Source organism: Triturus cristatus, chromosome 10, assembly GCF_964204655.1.
Source record: "Triturus cristatus chromosome 10, aTriCri1.1, whole genome shotgun sequence".
Classification (NCBI taxonomy): domain Eukaryota; kingdom Metazoa; phylum Chordata; class Amphibia; order Caudata; family Salamandridae; genus Triturus; species Triturus cristatus.
In genome coordinates, this window is record NC_140593.1 from 1,190,648,792 (window position 1) to 1,190,663,323 (window position 14,532).

At 49.3% G+C, this 14,532-nt stretch overlaps 1 protein-coding gene across 1 annotated transcript in view; it reads left to right on the top strand.

The window, feature by feature from the left end:
- Window positions 1-3,627: 3,627 nt before the first annotated feature.
- Window positions 3,628-14,532, top strand: part of PCSK1N (proprotein convertase subtilisin/kexin type 1 inhibitor) — a 93,669-nt gene continuing 82,764 nt past the window's right edge. Inside the window, exon 1 of the mRNA XM_085629602.1 lies at window positions 3,628-3,815. Within this exon, the coding sequence (XP_085485728.1) occupies window positions 3,747-3,815 (69 nt within the window). The 5' untranslated portion in view covers window positions 3,628-3,746. The remainder of the gene's footprint in view (window positions 3,816-14,532) is intronic.

A 14,532-nucleotide genomic window follows, 5' to 3' on the forward strand; every position in this document is an offset into this window, starting at 1 on the left:
ATAACTCGGGGTCACAGAAGTCTCAGGCTCATGCTTGGGTAGAGGAGTTGGCCTAACGGGGACGGTGGTCGACCTCAAATCTGGGGAACCGGTCTCGAGTCTCGGCAAGGACGAGCAACATCCTGTGATTTTGGGCAAATCACTTAATCTCCCAACACCTAACAAAAATGAATGTGTCCTCATGTAACGCAACTGTTGCTCGTGTAAAGCGCTCTGATACCCAATACCTTCGGGTCAAGTTTGCGCTATATAAAACACTGGAAAATAGATGCTTGAAGCACCGAACATGTCCCTCAGGTCAATCAGATCTTAAACGTCTGGGCCTCAGACATGAGAGGGATGCCTCAGATCACACGAATCTCACAAGCCCATGTTTCACACAGCAGCACTGGCCAGAACCCAACCCTACTTCATAGACTCAGACCTCGTACAAAAGATTTAAGGCTCACGTTGTACAGATCTGAAGATCTGACACTCAAGACTTACAAAACAGAGCGGCTCCCACAATTTTGCAGACTCCCCCACCTCAGATCATTGCACAACAACCTCTCCGACTCGGTCTTTGAAGCCCAAGCCTCAGAAAGCAAGCAGAGCTATCACTCAAGTTACAGATCTTTTGTTTTCCGGATTAAGACCTCTGAACTGATTACAGAGATCTCGTAGACTGGGGCTTCACAAGGCAGTGCTTTCTGACACACAATTGCACAGTCTAATTTAAAATAAATGCAGGGCCATATGTGCAACGGGTTTAGCTTTCACCAACCCTCTGATTCATTAAGCCAAGGATTTGTAAATGCTAAAACCCTTCTCTAAAACGACTGAGCCCACTTAAGGGTTCAGAAAAGATATTCAGATTCATTGAAAGGGTTTAGGAAACGGTATTTGTTAAAGGTGTGCTTAGGACTCCCTTTCTAAATACCAGTTCCTTACACTAATATTTCACCGACACCTCAAACTAATTGGTAGCCCATTCACAAGTAGGAATGGGTCCCTAGGGGATCACTTCCTCTTTGTGGATGTTGCAAAAAACATTTTTAGGACTATACAGTGGTGCATGGGACCAATTCTGACTCCTAAAAAAGAGTTTGTGAAAGTTTTCATTTGTATTTTTTAAGTGCATCTTGTTTTCCTTTAAGGAAAAAGAGCCTCATTCAAAAAATGTTTGCTCGATTCAGAAGCAATCACAGACATGTTGATCTGCTGACAACAGCAGGCCACCGTCCCTGTGATAAATGCAAAAACAACTGGTGATGGACAGAATGTAGAACAATGTCATACATTCACCCCAGTACAGAGATCTGGGCCTAAATCCATCGTTTTTTTGCTCACCATGCCATTCCAGTTTGAACCCAGCCATATGCAAATCAGTCTTGACCCTGTGCCTCATGGGAACAGTCCAGCTCGAACTGCCAAGCCAGGTCCTCCCTGGACTGAAACCAAGCATCCTAGGACCTGTTTCGGGGTTTCATCCCTCTTCAGCCAGGATAGCCTGATTCCAGTGGCATGGAGAGCACGGGACTCACGTCTGAGCATACCCGTCCCACTCGGGGTGAGAAATGCAAAAACAACAGTTGATGGACAGAATGCAGAAAAATGTCATACCTTCACCCCAGTACAGAGATCTGGGCCTAAATCCATCGTTTTTTTGCTCACCGTGCCATTCCAGTTTGAACCTAGCCATATGCAAATCAGTCTTGACCCTGTGCCTCATGGGAACAGTCAAGCCTGAACTGCCAAGCCAGGTCCTCCCTGGACTGGAAACAAGCATCCTAGGACCGGTTTCGGGGTTTCAACCCTCTTCAGCCAGGATAGCTTGATTCCAGTGGCATGGAGAGCACTGATTTGCATATGGCCATGTCTGAACTGGGGTGGTGGAGTGAGCTAAAGAATGATGATGGATTAAACCCAGATCAGTTGACTGGGGGTGAGTGTTTGATTTGCTCAAACGCTCCGTCCATCATCCCCTTTGGTATCACCATCCCTGTGATGGCAGCAAATTATCGTGGTGGCATTTTGTGACCTACCACATTAACATTTATGATGTAGGTTGAATTGCAAGCTACTTTTGGTCAGTATTTTTTGGTCGGTTCGCAAAATACAAATGCACTCGTAAACGTTGGTGCGCAAATTACAACCCCTTTAGCAGAATACATTTTTAGTACTTCTGGCTTGCACTCCTGTTCCACATGCTTGTTTCAGAGTAAATTCTAAACTGCTTTTGAATTTACAAAGGATTCCAAGAGTACTCATGGGAAATAGCAATAGGTCTTTTATGAATTCCATGTTTGCAGGAGAATGCATACATGTGAATATTTGCACACACGAAAATGTACATTTTTCCTCCTAGAGAAAATAATTTTTTGCTGTGGACAATCACACCCCCCCCCCCCCCTTCCGATCCGATAAATTGATGTTTTCTGCCCATTCACATCCTGTAAAAGAATTTACTCCAGCCCTTGATGGAATTCCATTTCTGACCGTTTCCTGGGTGGGAATGGGCTGAGAAACATTTAGGGAATAACTACAAATGTGCATGTTTGTGGGTGCGCAGAAACTTTACAGGATATTCCAGCCTTCAAAAACCCACTTTTCATCTATCGGAATAAATGTGCTCACATGTAGTATTACATGGCACTGGCTGGGAGGCCGTTCTCTTCGCCTGCTTTGGAATCACCTTCCGGGGCACCTCAAGGCCATTCATTCGCACCCTGCATTCAGGGAAGTAGAGGGTTATAAACTTTTGTATTCTGCTGGCCTTACTTCTCCTTTTTGTGTTGTCTTTCAAGAAGTCTTTGTAGCCTTTTGTTGTCCTTTTATTTCATAGCGCCAAGATGCGTACGCTGGTAAACGAGCGCTCTACAAAAAATAAATCACTTCAAACATAATTCTATCGTGTGTGTGATGTGCGGTAGGACACAATGGTAGTTGTGTGTCTGTGTTGTTTCAGAAAGCTCTAATGAAGAAGATGCGAGCCCCGAGCACACCCGAGGGACCCGCAACACTAACTGGTGGAGCAGCTTCAGCCTCTGGAAGTTGGGGGTGGGGGCACCTTGGGTGGTAGGAAGTATTAGAGGCCCCCTCCACATTTAGTGGATGTTCTGTGTCATGTTGCGTCACTCCACTGACCGCCCCGTGGAGTCCCGACACGTCTCGTACACAAAGTGTGATGTTTGGAAATGTCTTGCATGAACCGCGGCAGCCAGCAAGCGGGGATACACAAAGTTAAAACACATAATTGCGATTCGCACTATAAAGAACCAGGTGGGTGGCGACGGCACTTTAACACGCACGTGTGTTACATTTACGGAACTGAGGCACCTCTAGGTGCTCCCAGTTTTAGGCAAATGATGGAAAGGAGGCGCAGGGAGCTAGAAAGAGGTGTCTAGGATCACACACTGAGTGATGGTGGTAGAGCCGGGACTCGGGCAAAGATGTGCTAGATTAGAAGGCTGCCCCTTGGCCATCAGGTCACCTCTGGTCTGTGGGGTAGACAGATGGACATCCCAGGGCCGCTGGCCGGGCTCGGCCCAGTCCCTGCGCCACCGGTGCCAGCAGCCTGGAGCATTAGCAGCGCCCCCACGTCCGCTGCTGTCACTGCGGCGGGGCTGGCAGAGCCCACCCCTCGGCGCGCGGCTGATGCTGGTGCCCTCCCCCTCCCGCCTCAGTCTGCCTCTCCCAGCAGCAGCAGCAGCAGCACCTCGCCCTGCTCCCATCCTCCCTCCCGGGCAGCCTCACTCCCTTCCAGGATGATGGGCCCGGCTCTGCTCCTAGCCCTGCTCACCGCCTCGGCCAGCTTCCTCTCCGCCGCCTGCAAGGTAAGAGCGGCTGGGGCCGTGCTGGTGCATCCCCCTCCCTCCGACCTGCCGTCCTCCTCCCCTCCCCCAGCGAGCCACCATTTCTGTACCTTTCGGGGTCACTTTCATACCGAGCAAAATAGCTAGATACGGAGGCGCGCAGGGCCGGGGGGGGGGGGAGGGGGGCTCTGAGAGGCCCGTCTCTTCACCCCCTCACATTTACCTTCTTCCGGCACTCGGCCATTTCACTCACCCACTCATTCGCAACCACCCTCTGCCCCTTTCTTCTTTCTTTCCTTCCCTCCTTCCTCTGTGGTCCCTTCCTTCATCTTCTTTAAACCGCAGTCTTCATTTTCTCTGTCCACCCTTCATTCCTACATCCCTTTACTCTCTCCCTTCCTCCCCCTTCCTTCCTTCTCTTGCTTTTCCTCTCCCTTCCCCATTCTCTTGATGTCGCCCCTCTTCCATTCTTCATTCCTTCTTTATTCCCTTGATCAATCATTCCTTCCTTCATCCCCCGATGTCTCCTTCCTTCTATCCTTATTCCCTTCTTCGATGCTTCCTGTTTTCTTCTTTCCTTCATTCCGTATTCTATTGATGTCTCCCTCTTTTCCTTCTCCAATTCCTTCCTTATTCCCCAGATCTAGTATTCCTTACCCAATACCCTTGACTTTGCCCTTTCTCCTTTTATTCCTTCCTTGCCCATTCCCTTGATGCTTGCTTGCTCCTTCCTTCCTTCCTTCCTTCCTTCCTTCCTTCCTTCCTTCCTTCCTTCCTTCCTTCCTTCCTTCCTTCCTTCCTTCCTTCCTTCCTTCCTTCCTTCCTTCCTTCTCTCCTTCCTTCCTTCCTTCCTTCCTTCCTTCCTTCCTTCCTTCCTTCTCTCCTTCCTTCCTTCCCTCTTTCTTCTTTTATTACTTCCTTCCCTATTCACTTGATATATGTTGCTTCCTTGTTTTATTCCATCCTTCCTTCTCCAATACCCTTAATCTCTCCCTCTTTCTTTCATTCCTTCTTATTTTTCTTCCATCCTTCATTTATTTCTTCCTGAACCCTTCAACCCTCCTGTCCTTGCTTTCGCTATTCCTTCCTATCTCTCTCCGTTCTTCTTTTTTCCCTCCCTCCCATTCTTCCTTTCTTATCCACCTCTTGTCCACGCTGTCTTGTTCCACCCTTCATCTCTTCCTTTTGTCTTTCCTCCATCTCTTCTTCTCTTCTTTCCTTCATTCCTTCTACTGCCCTTCCCCTTCATTTCCTCCTGTCCATGTTCTCCTCTTTCTTCATCATTTCTTCCCCTGCCTCTTCTTTCCTTCCTTCATCCCTTCTCCATCCGTCCTTCCACTCTTTTCTCTTCTTTCTTAGTATCTTTCTTCATTCTTTTCACCTTCTCTCAGTTCATATCTTCATTTCTTCTGGTTTCCCTCCGTCCTTGAATCCTTCCTTTCCCTTCACAGTTTGTATTCTTCATTCATTCTCTCCCTTTTGTTTCCTTTCCTTTCCGTTGCCTGTTCTCCTCTCTCTCCCCTACCCTATCTTTCCCTCCCTCTCATGTATATTTCAGTGAAACCCACCAGAGTCCACCATCTTCTCCACCATTGTAGACACTGTCTTAAACTTCATCCGACTGTGTGTGTGTGTGTGTTTGTGGGGCTCTCCTTGCTCTCCTCCTGGCCAACCTCTGCTCTTTACTTTCCTCCATTCTCGCCTCCATCCTCCCTTCTAAACTTCCCCTCTCCCTTCTACTCTTATCCCACCCTGCCTGCCTCTTCTTCATCTCTTCTCCCGCCCTGCCTGCTTCCTCTTCCTCCTCTCTCCTGCTCTTATCCCACCCTTCCCACCTCTTCTTGCTTCTCTCTTCCACATTCCTCCCGCCATGTCTGCTTCCTTTTCCTTCTCTCGTCTACACTTCCTCCATCTTCCCCTCTCTCTCTTGTCTTCAAAAGTTTCACTCTTTCCATCATTTTCCTCATCTTCTTCGCTCCTCCCACCTCCTCTCTTCAAACTGCTCTCTTCCCCTCCTCCTCCCTTCTTCTGTACTTCTCAAAACCCATCTATTCCTCTTTCCCCTTCTGCTTCTATCATGTACACCCCACCAGGGGCGGTGGGTGAAATTTGACAGTGGTGGGGCGCAAACGAATTAGCATACAGCACCGTAGCGAGCGAGCGTAGTGAGCGAGCATGAACCCCAAAAGGGGGGTTTGGGGGGGTTACCCCCCCATGAAAATTTTGAAAAAAAAGAAGAAAAATCGTGCATTTCCAAGCAAATTTGAGAAAGCAGGAAAGTTAATAAAGCAATTGTGAAAGTGCAGTTATTACATTAATAGATGGCATAACATAGGTAGCTGCTTATTCAGTATTACCACAGAGCTTCATACATTCTGTCCTATTATGCTCAGGTGCTGAATTCCCTTTCCCTCCCTTTCCCTCGCTCGCTCCTCTTTTCGGTCTCCTTCAGTTCCCTTTCATCTCGCTGGGCCCCTGTAGGTCACTCTCAGTTCCTCTCGCTCACTCTTTTATCCTTCCCATCACTCAGATCTTGGCATTCTTATTTTTGTTTGCCTTCCCCGTAGGTGTTACCCGTCATTTCCAGTTCTTGTCTTTTACATGCAGCTCGCAACCTTTCCTTAATTAATGTTTTCCACTTAACCCTGGCTGTATCATATTTGCCACATAATACATCATCTGCTGTATAATCTAACGATTTCCCCCAAAACAATTTTGTAGCTCAAACGGATCAAACGGATCACAAATTACTAAAAGAAATGTGACTTATGTTGCTGTGAAGTGTAGGGCCCTTCGCAAAGGTTAGTAAAGAAAACAATTGGTCCCAGACACTCCTAATTACACTCAAATTAATACCTGTAGGAGAGTGTAGTATGCAATCAATTCATTCAACCGAAAATATATCATGTAAAGGCACATTCAACAGGGAAAATCTCATAGATAAGAGGCCAACCAAAGTCAAGATTGTACCTTCAGAGGCACCGACGGATGTGGTACGTCTCCTACTTGTTCTGAATTAAGAATTGAACGTCTCACCGGGACCAATGGCAGCATGTGATTAGAAGGTCTCACGCCGCTCCATTTCAGTGGTAACGCATGGTGATTTCTCCCCCACCCTGAAGTCATTTCAGGATATTTTGACAGAGTACAGTCTGGAATTTAATTTCATCACACCACGATCGTGTTCGGGTTCCCTTTCCTTTGTCCTGAGGAAGACCCGCAGCAGAGGAGACTACTTACCCTTTTGCGTCAGGGTTGAAACGTCGACATTTCCCCAGTGAGCCTACACCCAAAAGCTACTCCCCTCCTACTCCAACCACAGATGAAATACCAATGAGGTATCAATGGGTGAGGTGGACTGGCCTCAAGGGTCTTGTGACCTCACTGACAGATTCACAGTTGATATAGGGTGTGGTTCTTTGTATGAAGTGAACTACAGTATGGATTGTGGTGGACAGGCCTTCAAGGTTAAGTCAGACTTGCCACTGTTAGGGTCCACCTGCGGGTGCTAAGACACTGGGCTTCTAAGGTCTATTGGGCCTTCTAAGGTGTAGCTGTCAGGAGGGTGGACTGGTCATGAAGGCTGAACATGGTTCTCCAGTTCCACATTCAGCAGCTCCAGCCAGAGTGCCACATCCTCTCCCACACTGAACACCATACTGCCCCACTGAGAGAAACTCGCACTGCCTTCAGCTACAACTCAATTGTGCTGTGACTAAATTCAAATTATGCACTAGACAACAGTAAAATGCTGCCTGAAAAAAAATGAACACCACCCTGGAAAAAGCAGACACGCCTAGGGAATGCAAGAATAAGCAAAGCATGTGAACTGTAATCAGTAACAACATGGTTACCTTAACGTTTTTAAACTCATTATTCAGAAATCAGTAAGTGATTTTTCCTGAAAAGTTCAGGACATGACGACAGACCTAGGAAGGGACCCGTTTCAATGTCCATTGCTTATATCCTTTCAAAATGTAAGCAGTTTGGTTTAAAAAAAGACCACATGCCCGAACACAGAGCCGCATTTTATAAGCTAAAATAATTAAAACAGTTGAAAACGATCATATTAAACGTTTCTACTCTACCCATCAACCAGGTATTGCAGTGCCTTTAGAAATGGTGACCTTCCCCACCCTGGGAAAACAATGTTGTTCAAAGAAAGAAGATAAAAAGAAAGTAGCGCTTTCACTGGCAAACTCTGTAAAGTGGCGCTAATGTGTGTGGATGTAAATAACAATCAGGCCTGTCTGCTGACCACTCTGTATTGCTCTATTTAGGTATTTAATTATTTTTCCTCTCCGTCCCGAGGTTTTCGGTCAGAAAATGAGGATATTTCCAGCCAAAGAGTTACAGCTTTTTTGGATCCATTTCACAGGGAAACAAATAAAGAAAAGGAGAGGCAAGAGAGAGTAGGTAAGAGCTGTCTTTTGAAATCAGCATGTAAGCAGGAGCGAGACAGAGACAGTAAGAGATGGAGGAATAAAGAGAGGAGGGCAGCTGCCAGAGGCAGGTCAGGAGTAGTGGACACCGTCCTTGCCATGAAGGAAAAGACACAGCGTTTTTTTCCCTTCTCAGCCCTTCCCAGAACGGCTGAGCCTTACTGCAGCATACAAAAGGCAGAGTGCGGGTGGCCTCTTTGACTCCAGGCAGGTCAAGTGCAGGGCCATTAAGTAGCGCTTTCGCGCGCTAATGGCCCTGCGAATAACAGAAGGAAGAGGGGAAATTCTTTTGTCCTCTCGTCCCCCCCACCCTTGTCCCCCGTGTCCCCCCACTCCAAAATCTGGGGGGGATATATCCCCCGCGTCCCCCACACTTCCTACGCCCATGTTCATCACACGTTTAATCAGGTTATCACCGACACTACAGAAGCTGACATTTGTTGTAAGACTGACTACTAATTCAATTAATAGAATAACTTACCAGGCGCATCTCCTGACCTCCGGTCCCGCGTCGCCTCACGTCCGCTCTGCAACGTGGTGGTGGAGGTAACTTCTCCCCGCTCTTCTTGTTTGCCAATTAGGAGACTGGGGGGCCGGGCAGCTCAACTCGGTCCTGACATTTGATAGGGCATGGGGCGACTTTGCGCAAAACGCATCACCGCCCGAGCAGGACCCTATCTTTAAACTCCTACACTACACAGGGCATGCGCAGCAAACCTAATGGTTTGTGAATGTGAGTGAGGGGCGAAGCTCCTCACTCGCATGCGCAGACCATCTTCGGAACTCCTGCTGTCTCTGCCTGCGTGCGCTGGCTGTGCGTGACATGCGCACTATCACCAATGAAGCGCACAGGCAGGCCCGGAAATGGGAAATGTAAACAAAACATTTATTTTAATTACGGCAGCCGCGGGTCCAGGGCTGGTGGGGCTACGCCCCTACGCCCCAATGGACGCACCGCGGCTGCACCCCACCCTCCCACTCTCCTGTTGCTCCTCTCTTCTGCACTCCTCCCCCCCGCCTCTCCTTCTCATACTCTCCTCTTCTACACTTCTCCCACCCGCCTCTCCCTCTCTTACTCTCCTCTTCTGCACTTCTTCCACTCACCCCTACCTCTCTTCCTCCCCCTCTTCTACACTTCTCCCACTCACCTTTCCCTCTATTCATCTCCTCTTCTACACTTCTCCCACTCGCCTCTCCCTCTCTTCCTCCCCTCTTCTACACTTCTCCCACTAACCTTTCCCTCTCTTCCTCCCCTCTTCTGCACTTCTCCCACCCGCCTCTCCCTCTCTTACTCTCCTCTTCTACACTTCTTCCACTCACCCCTACCTCTCTTCCTCCCCCTCTTCTACACTTCTCCCACTCACCTCTCCCTCTCTTACTCTCCTCTTCTACACTTCTCCCATCCGCCTCTCCCTCTCTTACTCTCCTCTTCTGCACTTCTCCCACCCGCCCCTCCCTCTCTTACTCTCCTCTTCTACACTTCTTCCACTCACCCCTCCCTCTCTTCCTCCCCTCTTCTACACTTCTCCCACTCACCTCTCCCTCTATTCCTCCCCTCTTCTACACTTCTCCCACTCGCCTCTCCCTCTCTTCCTCCTCTCTTCTACACTTCTACCATCTGCCTCTCACTCTCTTCCTCTCATCTTCTACACTTCTCCCACTAACCTCTCCCTCTCTTCCTCCCCTCTTCTGCACTTCTCCAACGATCCTCTCCCTCTACACTTCTCCCACTCACCCTCCCTCTCTTCCTCTCCTCTTCTACACTTCTCCCACTAACCTCTCCCTCTCTTCCTCCCCTCTTCTGCACTTCTCCAACTCGCCTCTCCCTCTACACTTCTCCCACTCACCCCTCCCTCTCTTCCTCTCCTCTTCTACACTTCTCCCACTCGCCTCTCCCTCTCTTCCTCTCCTCTTCTACACTTCTCCCACTCACCTCTTCCTCTCTTCCTCCCCTCTTCTGTACTTCTCCAACTCGCCTCTCCCTCTACACTTCTCCCACTCGCTTTTCCCTCTCTTCCTCCCCTCTTCTGCACTTCTCCCACTAACCTCTCCCTCTCTTCCACCCCTCTCCTGCACGTCTCCAACTCGCCTCTCCCTCTCTTCCTCTCCTCTTCTACTCTTCTCCCACTAACCTCTCCCTCTATTCCTCCCCTCTTCTGCACTTCTCCAACTCGCCTCTTTCTCTACACTTCTCCCACTCACCCCTCCCTCTCTTCCTCTCCTCTTCTACACTTCTCCCACTCGCCTCTCCCTCTCTTCCTCTCCTCTTCTACACTTCTCCCACTCACCTCTTCCTCTCTTCCTTTCCTCTTCTGCACTTCTCCAACTCGCCTTTCCCTCTACACTTCTCCCACTCGCTTTTCCATCTCTTCCTCCCCTCTTCTGCACTTCTCCCACTAACCTCTCCCTCTCTTCCACCCCTCTTCTGCACTTCTCCAACTCGCCTCTCCCTCTACACTTCTCCCACTCACCCCTCCCTCTCTTCCTCTCCTCTTCTACACTTCTCCCACTAACCTCTCCCTCTCTTCCTCCCCTCTTCTGCACTTCTCCAACTCGCCTCTTTCTCTACACTTCTCCCACTCACCCCTCCCTCTCTTCCTCTCTTCCTCTCCTCTTCTACACTTCTCCCACTCGCCTCTCCCTCTCTTCCTCTCCTCTTCTACACTTCTCCCACTCACCTCTTCCTCTCTTCCTCTCCTCTTCTACACTTCTCCCACTCGCCTCTCCCTCTCTTCCTCTCCTCTTCTACACTTCTCCCACTCACCTCTTCCTCTCTTCCTCTCCTCTTCTGCACTTCTCCAACTCGCCTTTCCCTCTACACTTCTCCCACTCGCTTTTCCATCTCTTCCTCCCCTCTTCTGCATTTCTCCCACTAACCTCTCCCTCTCTTCCACCCCTCGTCTGCACTTCTGCAACTCGCCTCTCCCTCTACACTTCTCCCACTCACCTCTCCTTCTCTTTCTCCCCTCTTCTGCACTTCTCCTACTCACCTCTCCCTCCCTTCCTCCCTTCTACACTTTTCCCACTCGCCTCTCCCTCTCTCCCTCCCTTCTTCTGCACTTCTCCCACCGCCTCTCTCTCTCTCTTCCTCCACTCTTCGGCACTTATCCCACTCGCCTCTCCCTCTCTCCCTCCCCTCTTCTGCACTCCTCCCACCCGCCTCTCTCTCTCTTCCTCTCCTCTTCTGCACTTCTCCCACCCACCTCTCCCTCTCTTCCTCCCCTCTTCTACACTTCTACCACCTTCCTCTCCCTCTCTTCCTCTCCAATTCTACACTTCTCCCACTCGCCTCTCCCTCTCTTCCTCCCCTCTTCTACCACCTTCCTCTCCCTCTATTCCTCTCCTCTTCTACACTTATCCCACTCGCCTCTCCCTCTCTCCCTCCCCTCTTCTGCACTCCTCCCACTCGCTTCTCCCTCTCTCCCTCCCTTCTTCTGCACTTCTCCCACCGCCTCTCTCTCTCTTCCTCCACTCTTCGGATCTTATCCCAATCGCCTCTCCCTCTCTCCCTCCCCTCTTCTGCACTCCTCCCACCCGCCTCTCTTCCTCTCCTCTTCTGCACTCCTCCCACTCACCTCTCCCTCTCTTCATCCCTCTTCTACACTTCTCCCACTCACCCCTCCCTCTCTTCCTCCCCTCTTCTACCACCTTCCTCTCCCTCTATTCCTCTCCTCTTCTACACTTATCCCACTCGCCTCTCCCTCTCTCTCTCCCCTCTTCTGCACTCCTCCCACTCGCTTCTCCCTCTCTCCCTCCCTTCTTCTGCACTTCTCCCACCGCCTCTCTCTCTCTTCCTCCACTCTTCAGATCTTATCCCAATCGCCTCTCCCTCTCTCCCTCCCCTCTTCTGCACTCCTCCCACCCGCCTCTCTCTCTCTTCCTCTCCTCTTCTGCACTTCTCCCACTCACCTCTCCCTCTCTTCATCCCTCTTCTACACTTCTCCCACTCACCCCTCCCTCTCTTCATCCCTCTTCTACACTTCTCCCACTCACCCCTCCCTCTCTTCCTCCTCTCTTCTACACTCATCCCATTTGCCTCTGACTCTCTTCCTCCCCTCTTCTGCACTTCTCCCACTAACTTCTCCCTCTTTTCTTCTCCGCTTCTGCACTTCTTCCCTTCCTTCTTTCTTTCCCCTCCTTTACACTTCTCTCACGCTCCCAGCCCAGTGTTTTCTTCACTGCTCTGCTCCTGTCCCACCTCTTCCTGGCCCTCCACTCTTCTACACTTACCCCCCACGCCCGTCCTTGCCCTCCCATGTTGTACACTTCCCCAGGCCTTCCCCCCTGCACTCCCTCCTCTCTTCAACACACCTCCTAGGCCCTCCGCCGCCTCCTCCTCCACCCTTCTCCATCCCTCCACCATCTCCTCTTCTTATGCCTCCTCTTCTCCTACGGGTCTCCAAACTTCACCTTTTCTTCTCAACTCCCCTCTTTTACACCCCCTCTTGTCATATCACTTCTCCTCCCATGTTCTACACTTCACCCCTCCTCTTTCTACGTGTCTCCCTATCCCCCCTGCTCTTCCTTCTCCTTCCCAGCGCTACACTTCTCCCACTTGCTCCTTATTTCTGCACTTCTCTCATCCGCCCACCTCTTCCTCCTGTGTGTCTACACTTCTTCCTCCACTGCTGCTTGTACCCCCGCACCCCTTTCATCTACACTTCTTCCATCTTTGCCTAACTCCTCTGTCTCCTCTTTTTCCATCTTATCACCCTCTCTCGCTTCTCTATTTTTGCTCTCTCTTTACTGCATCACTCACTCCTTCTTATCCACCTGTACCCTTCTTATGCCTTCCCTCTTTCTCCACATCACCCACCCTTTATCCTCTGTAGTTAGACATCACAACCCCTACTTCCCCTATTTTCCCCTCTTCTCCCCACCATCAGCAGTAGTTTTGCCTCCTCCTCTGGTGTTTCATCGCCCCCCGCCTCTAGCCTCACTGTATTTTCACTCTCACCCACCAGCACTGCCCCTCCTCTGCCATGAACTCTTTCTCCTACACACCCACTCCCACCTCTGCACTTGATTCTGCCTTCACCCACTCACTCACCCACACAAACACCCTCCCTGTTCCTCCTCCCTCCCTCCCTCTTAATTCTTCTCATCCAGTCATGTCCTCCTTCTCTGTTCTTCTCACACAGCTTCACTTCTACATACAGCCCCCAACCACTGTCCTACTAATATAGTTACGAGAAATACGGAATCTTCAAATAGAATTTATGGAGTGAACCGGCATTAGCCAGAAGAAATACAGACCTGAAGTGATACAGATTTGACACACTACGTTACAAATTTAAATGCAGCACTTTCCTTTGAGATTTGAAAAAAATTGTCGCGCTTCAAATTTAAAGATACTTGGAACATAGCCTTGAAAAAGTCGTGGGTACATTTTACCCCTTGTGCGACGAAACACGTGTTGGCTGGAATGAAACATTGGGAGTTTTTGCATTATTAAAGAAAACAAGAAGCAAGAAATAAGATCTCATATGTATTCTCTTGTACCAATAACTTGATCATTCTTGTGGAAACACACTATATACTTATGTCAATTGACTGATTACACGTGTGCTAAGGAGTTACACAGTTTACACAGGGCTTAGGCCTATTTCTGAGGAGTAGGGGGGTTCTCCTCACCTTGTAGCACCGTGGGATATTTGATTTCATCACAACATTTTTTAGCTAATAATCTCTGTGGCGCCTTTCCCTGAAACTAATACCACCACCTAGTTTTTTCACTGTCCTACTTTACCTTTTGCTACTTCTTTGTAACTCATTCCCCTTCACCCCATCTTTCTTCTCTGAATTCCTTTCTCCTACTCATCTACAAATCCTCTCTTTCTACTGCTCTGTCCTCCTTTCCCTTAAGCTACGACACATTCAACGTCTTTATTTGCAGACTTCCTTACCCCTCCTCATCATTTATCGGCTCCTCTTCTGTTTCCTCAACCTCCTTTCTCTGGTTCATCAATTATCAGCTTCTCTTCCGTCTCCTCTGACTTTCTTTCCCCTCCCCATCATTCATTGGCTCCTCTTCTGTCTCCTCCTACTTTCTTTCCCCTCCTCATCATTCATTGGCTCCTCTTCTGTCTCCTCTGACTTCCTTTCCCCTCCTCATCATTCATTGGCTCCTCTTCTGTCTCCTCTGACTTTCTTTCCCCTTCTCATCATTCATTGGCTCCTCTTATGTCTCCTCTGACTTTCCCCTTCTCATCATTCATTGGCTCCTCTTATGTCTCCTCTGACTTCCTTTCCCCTCCTCATCATTCATTGGCTCCTCTTATGCCTCCTCTGACTTT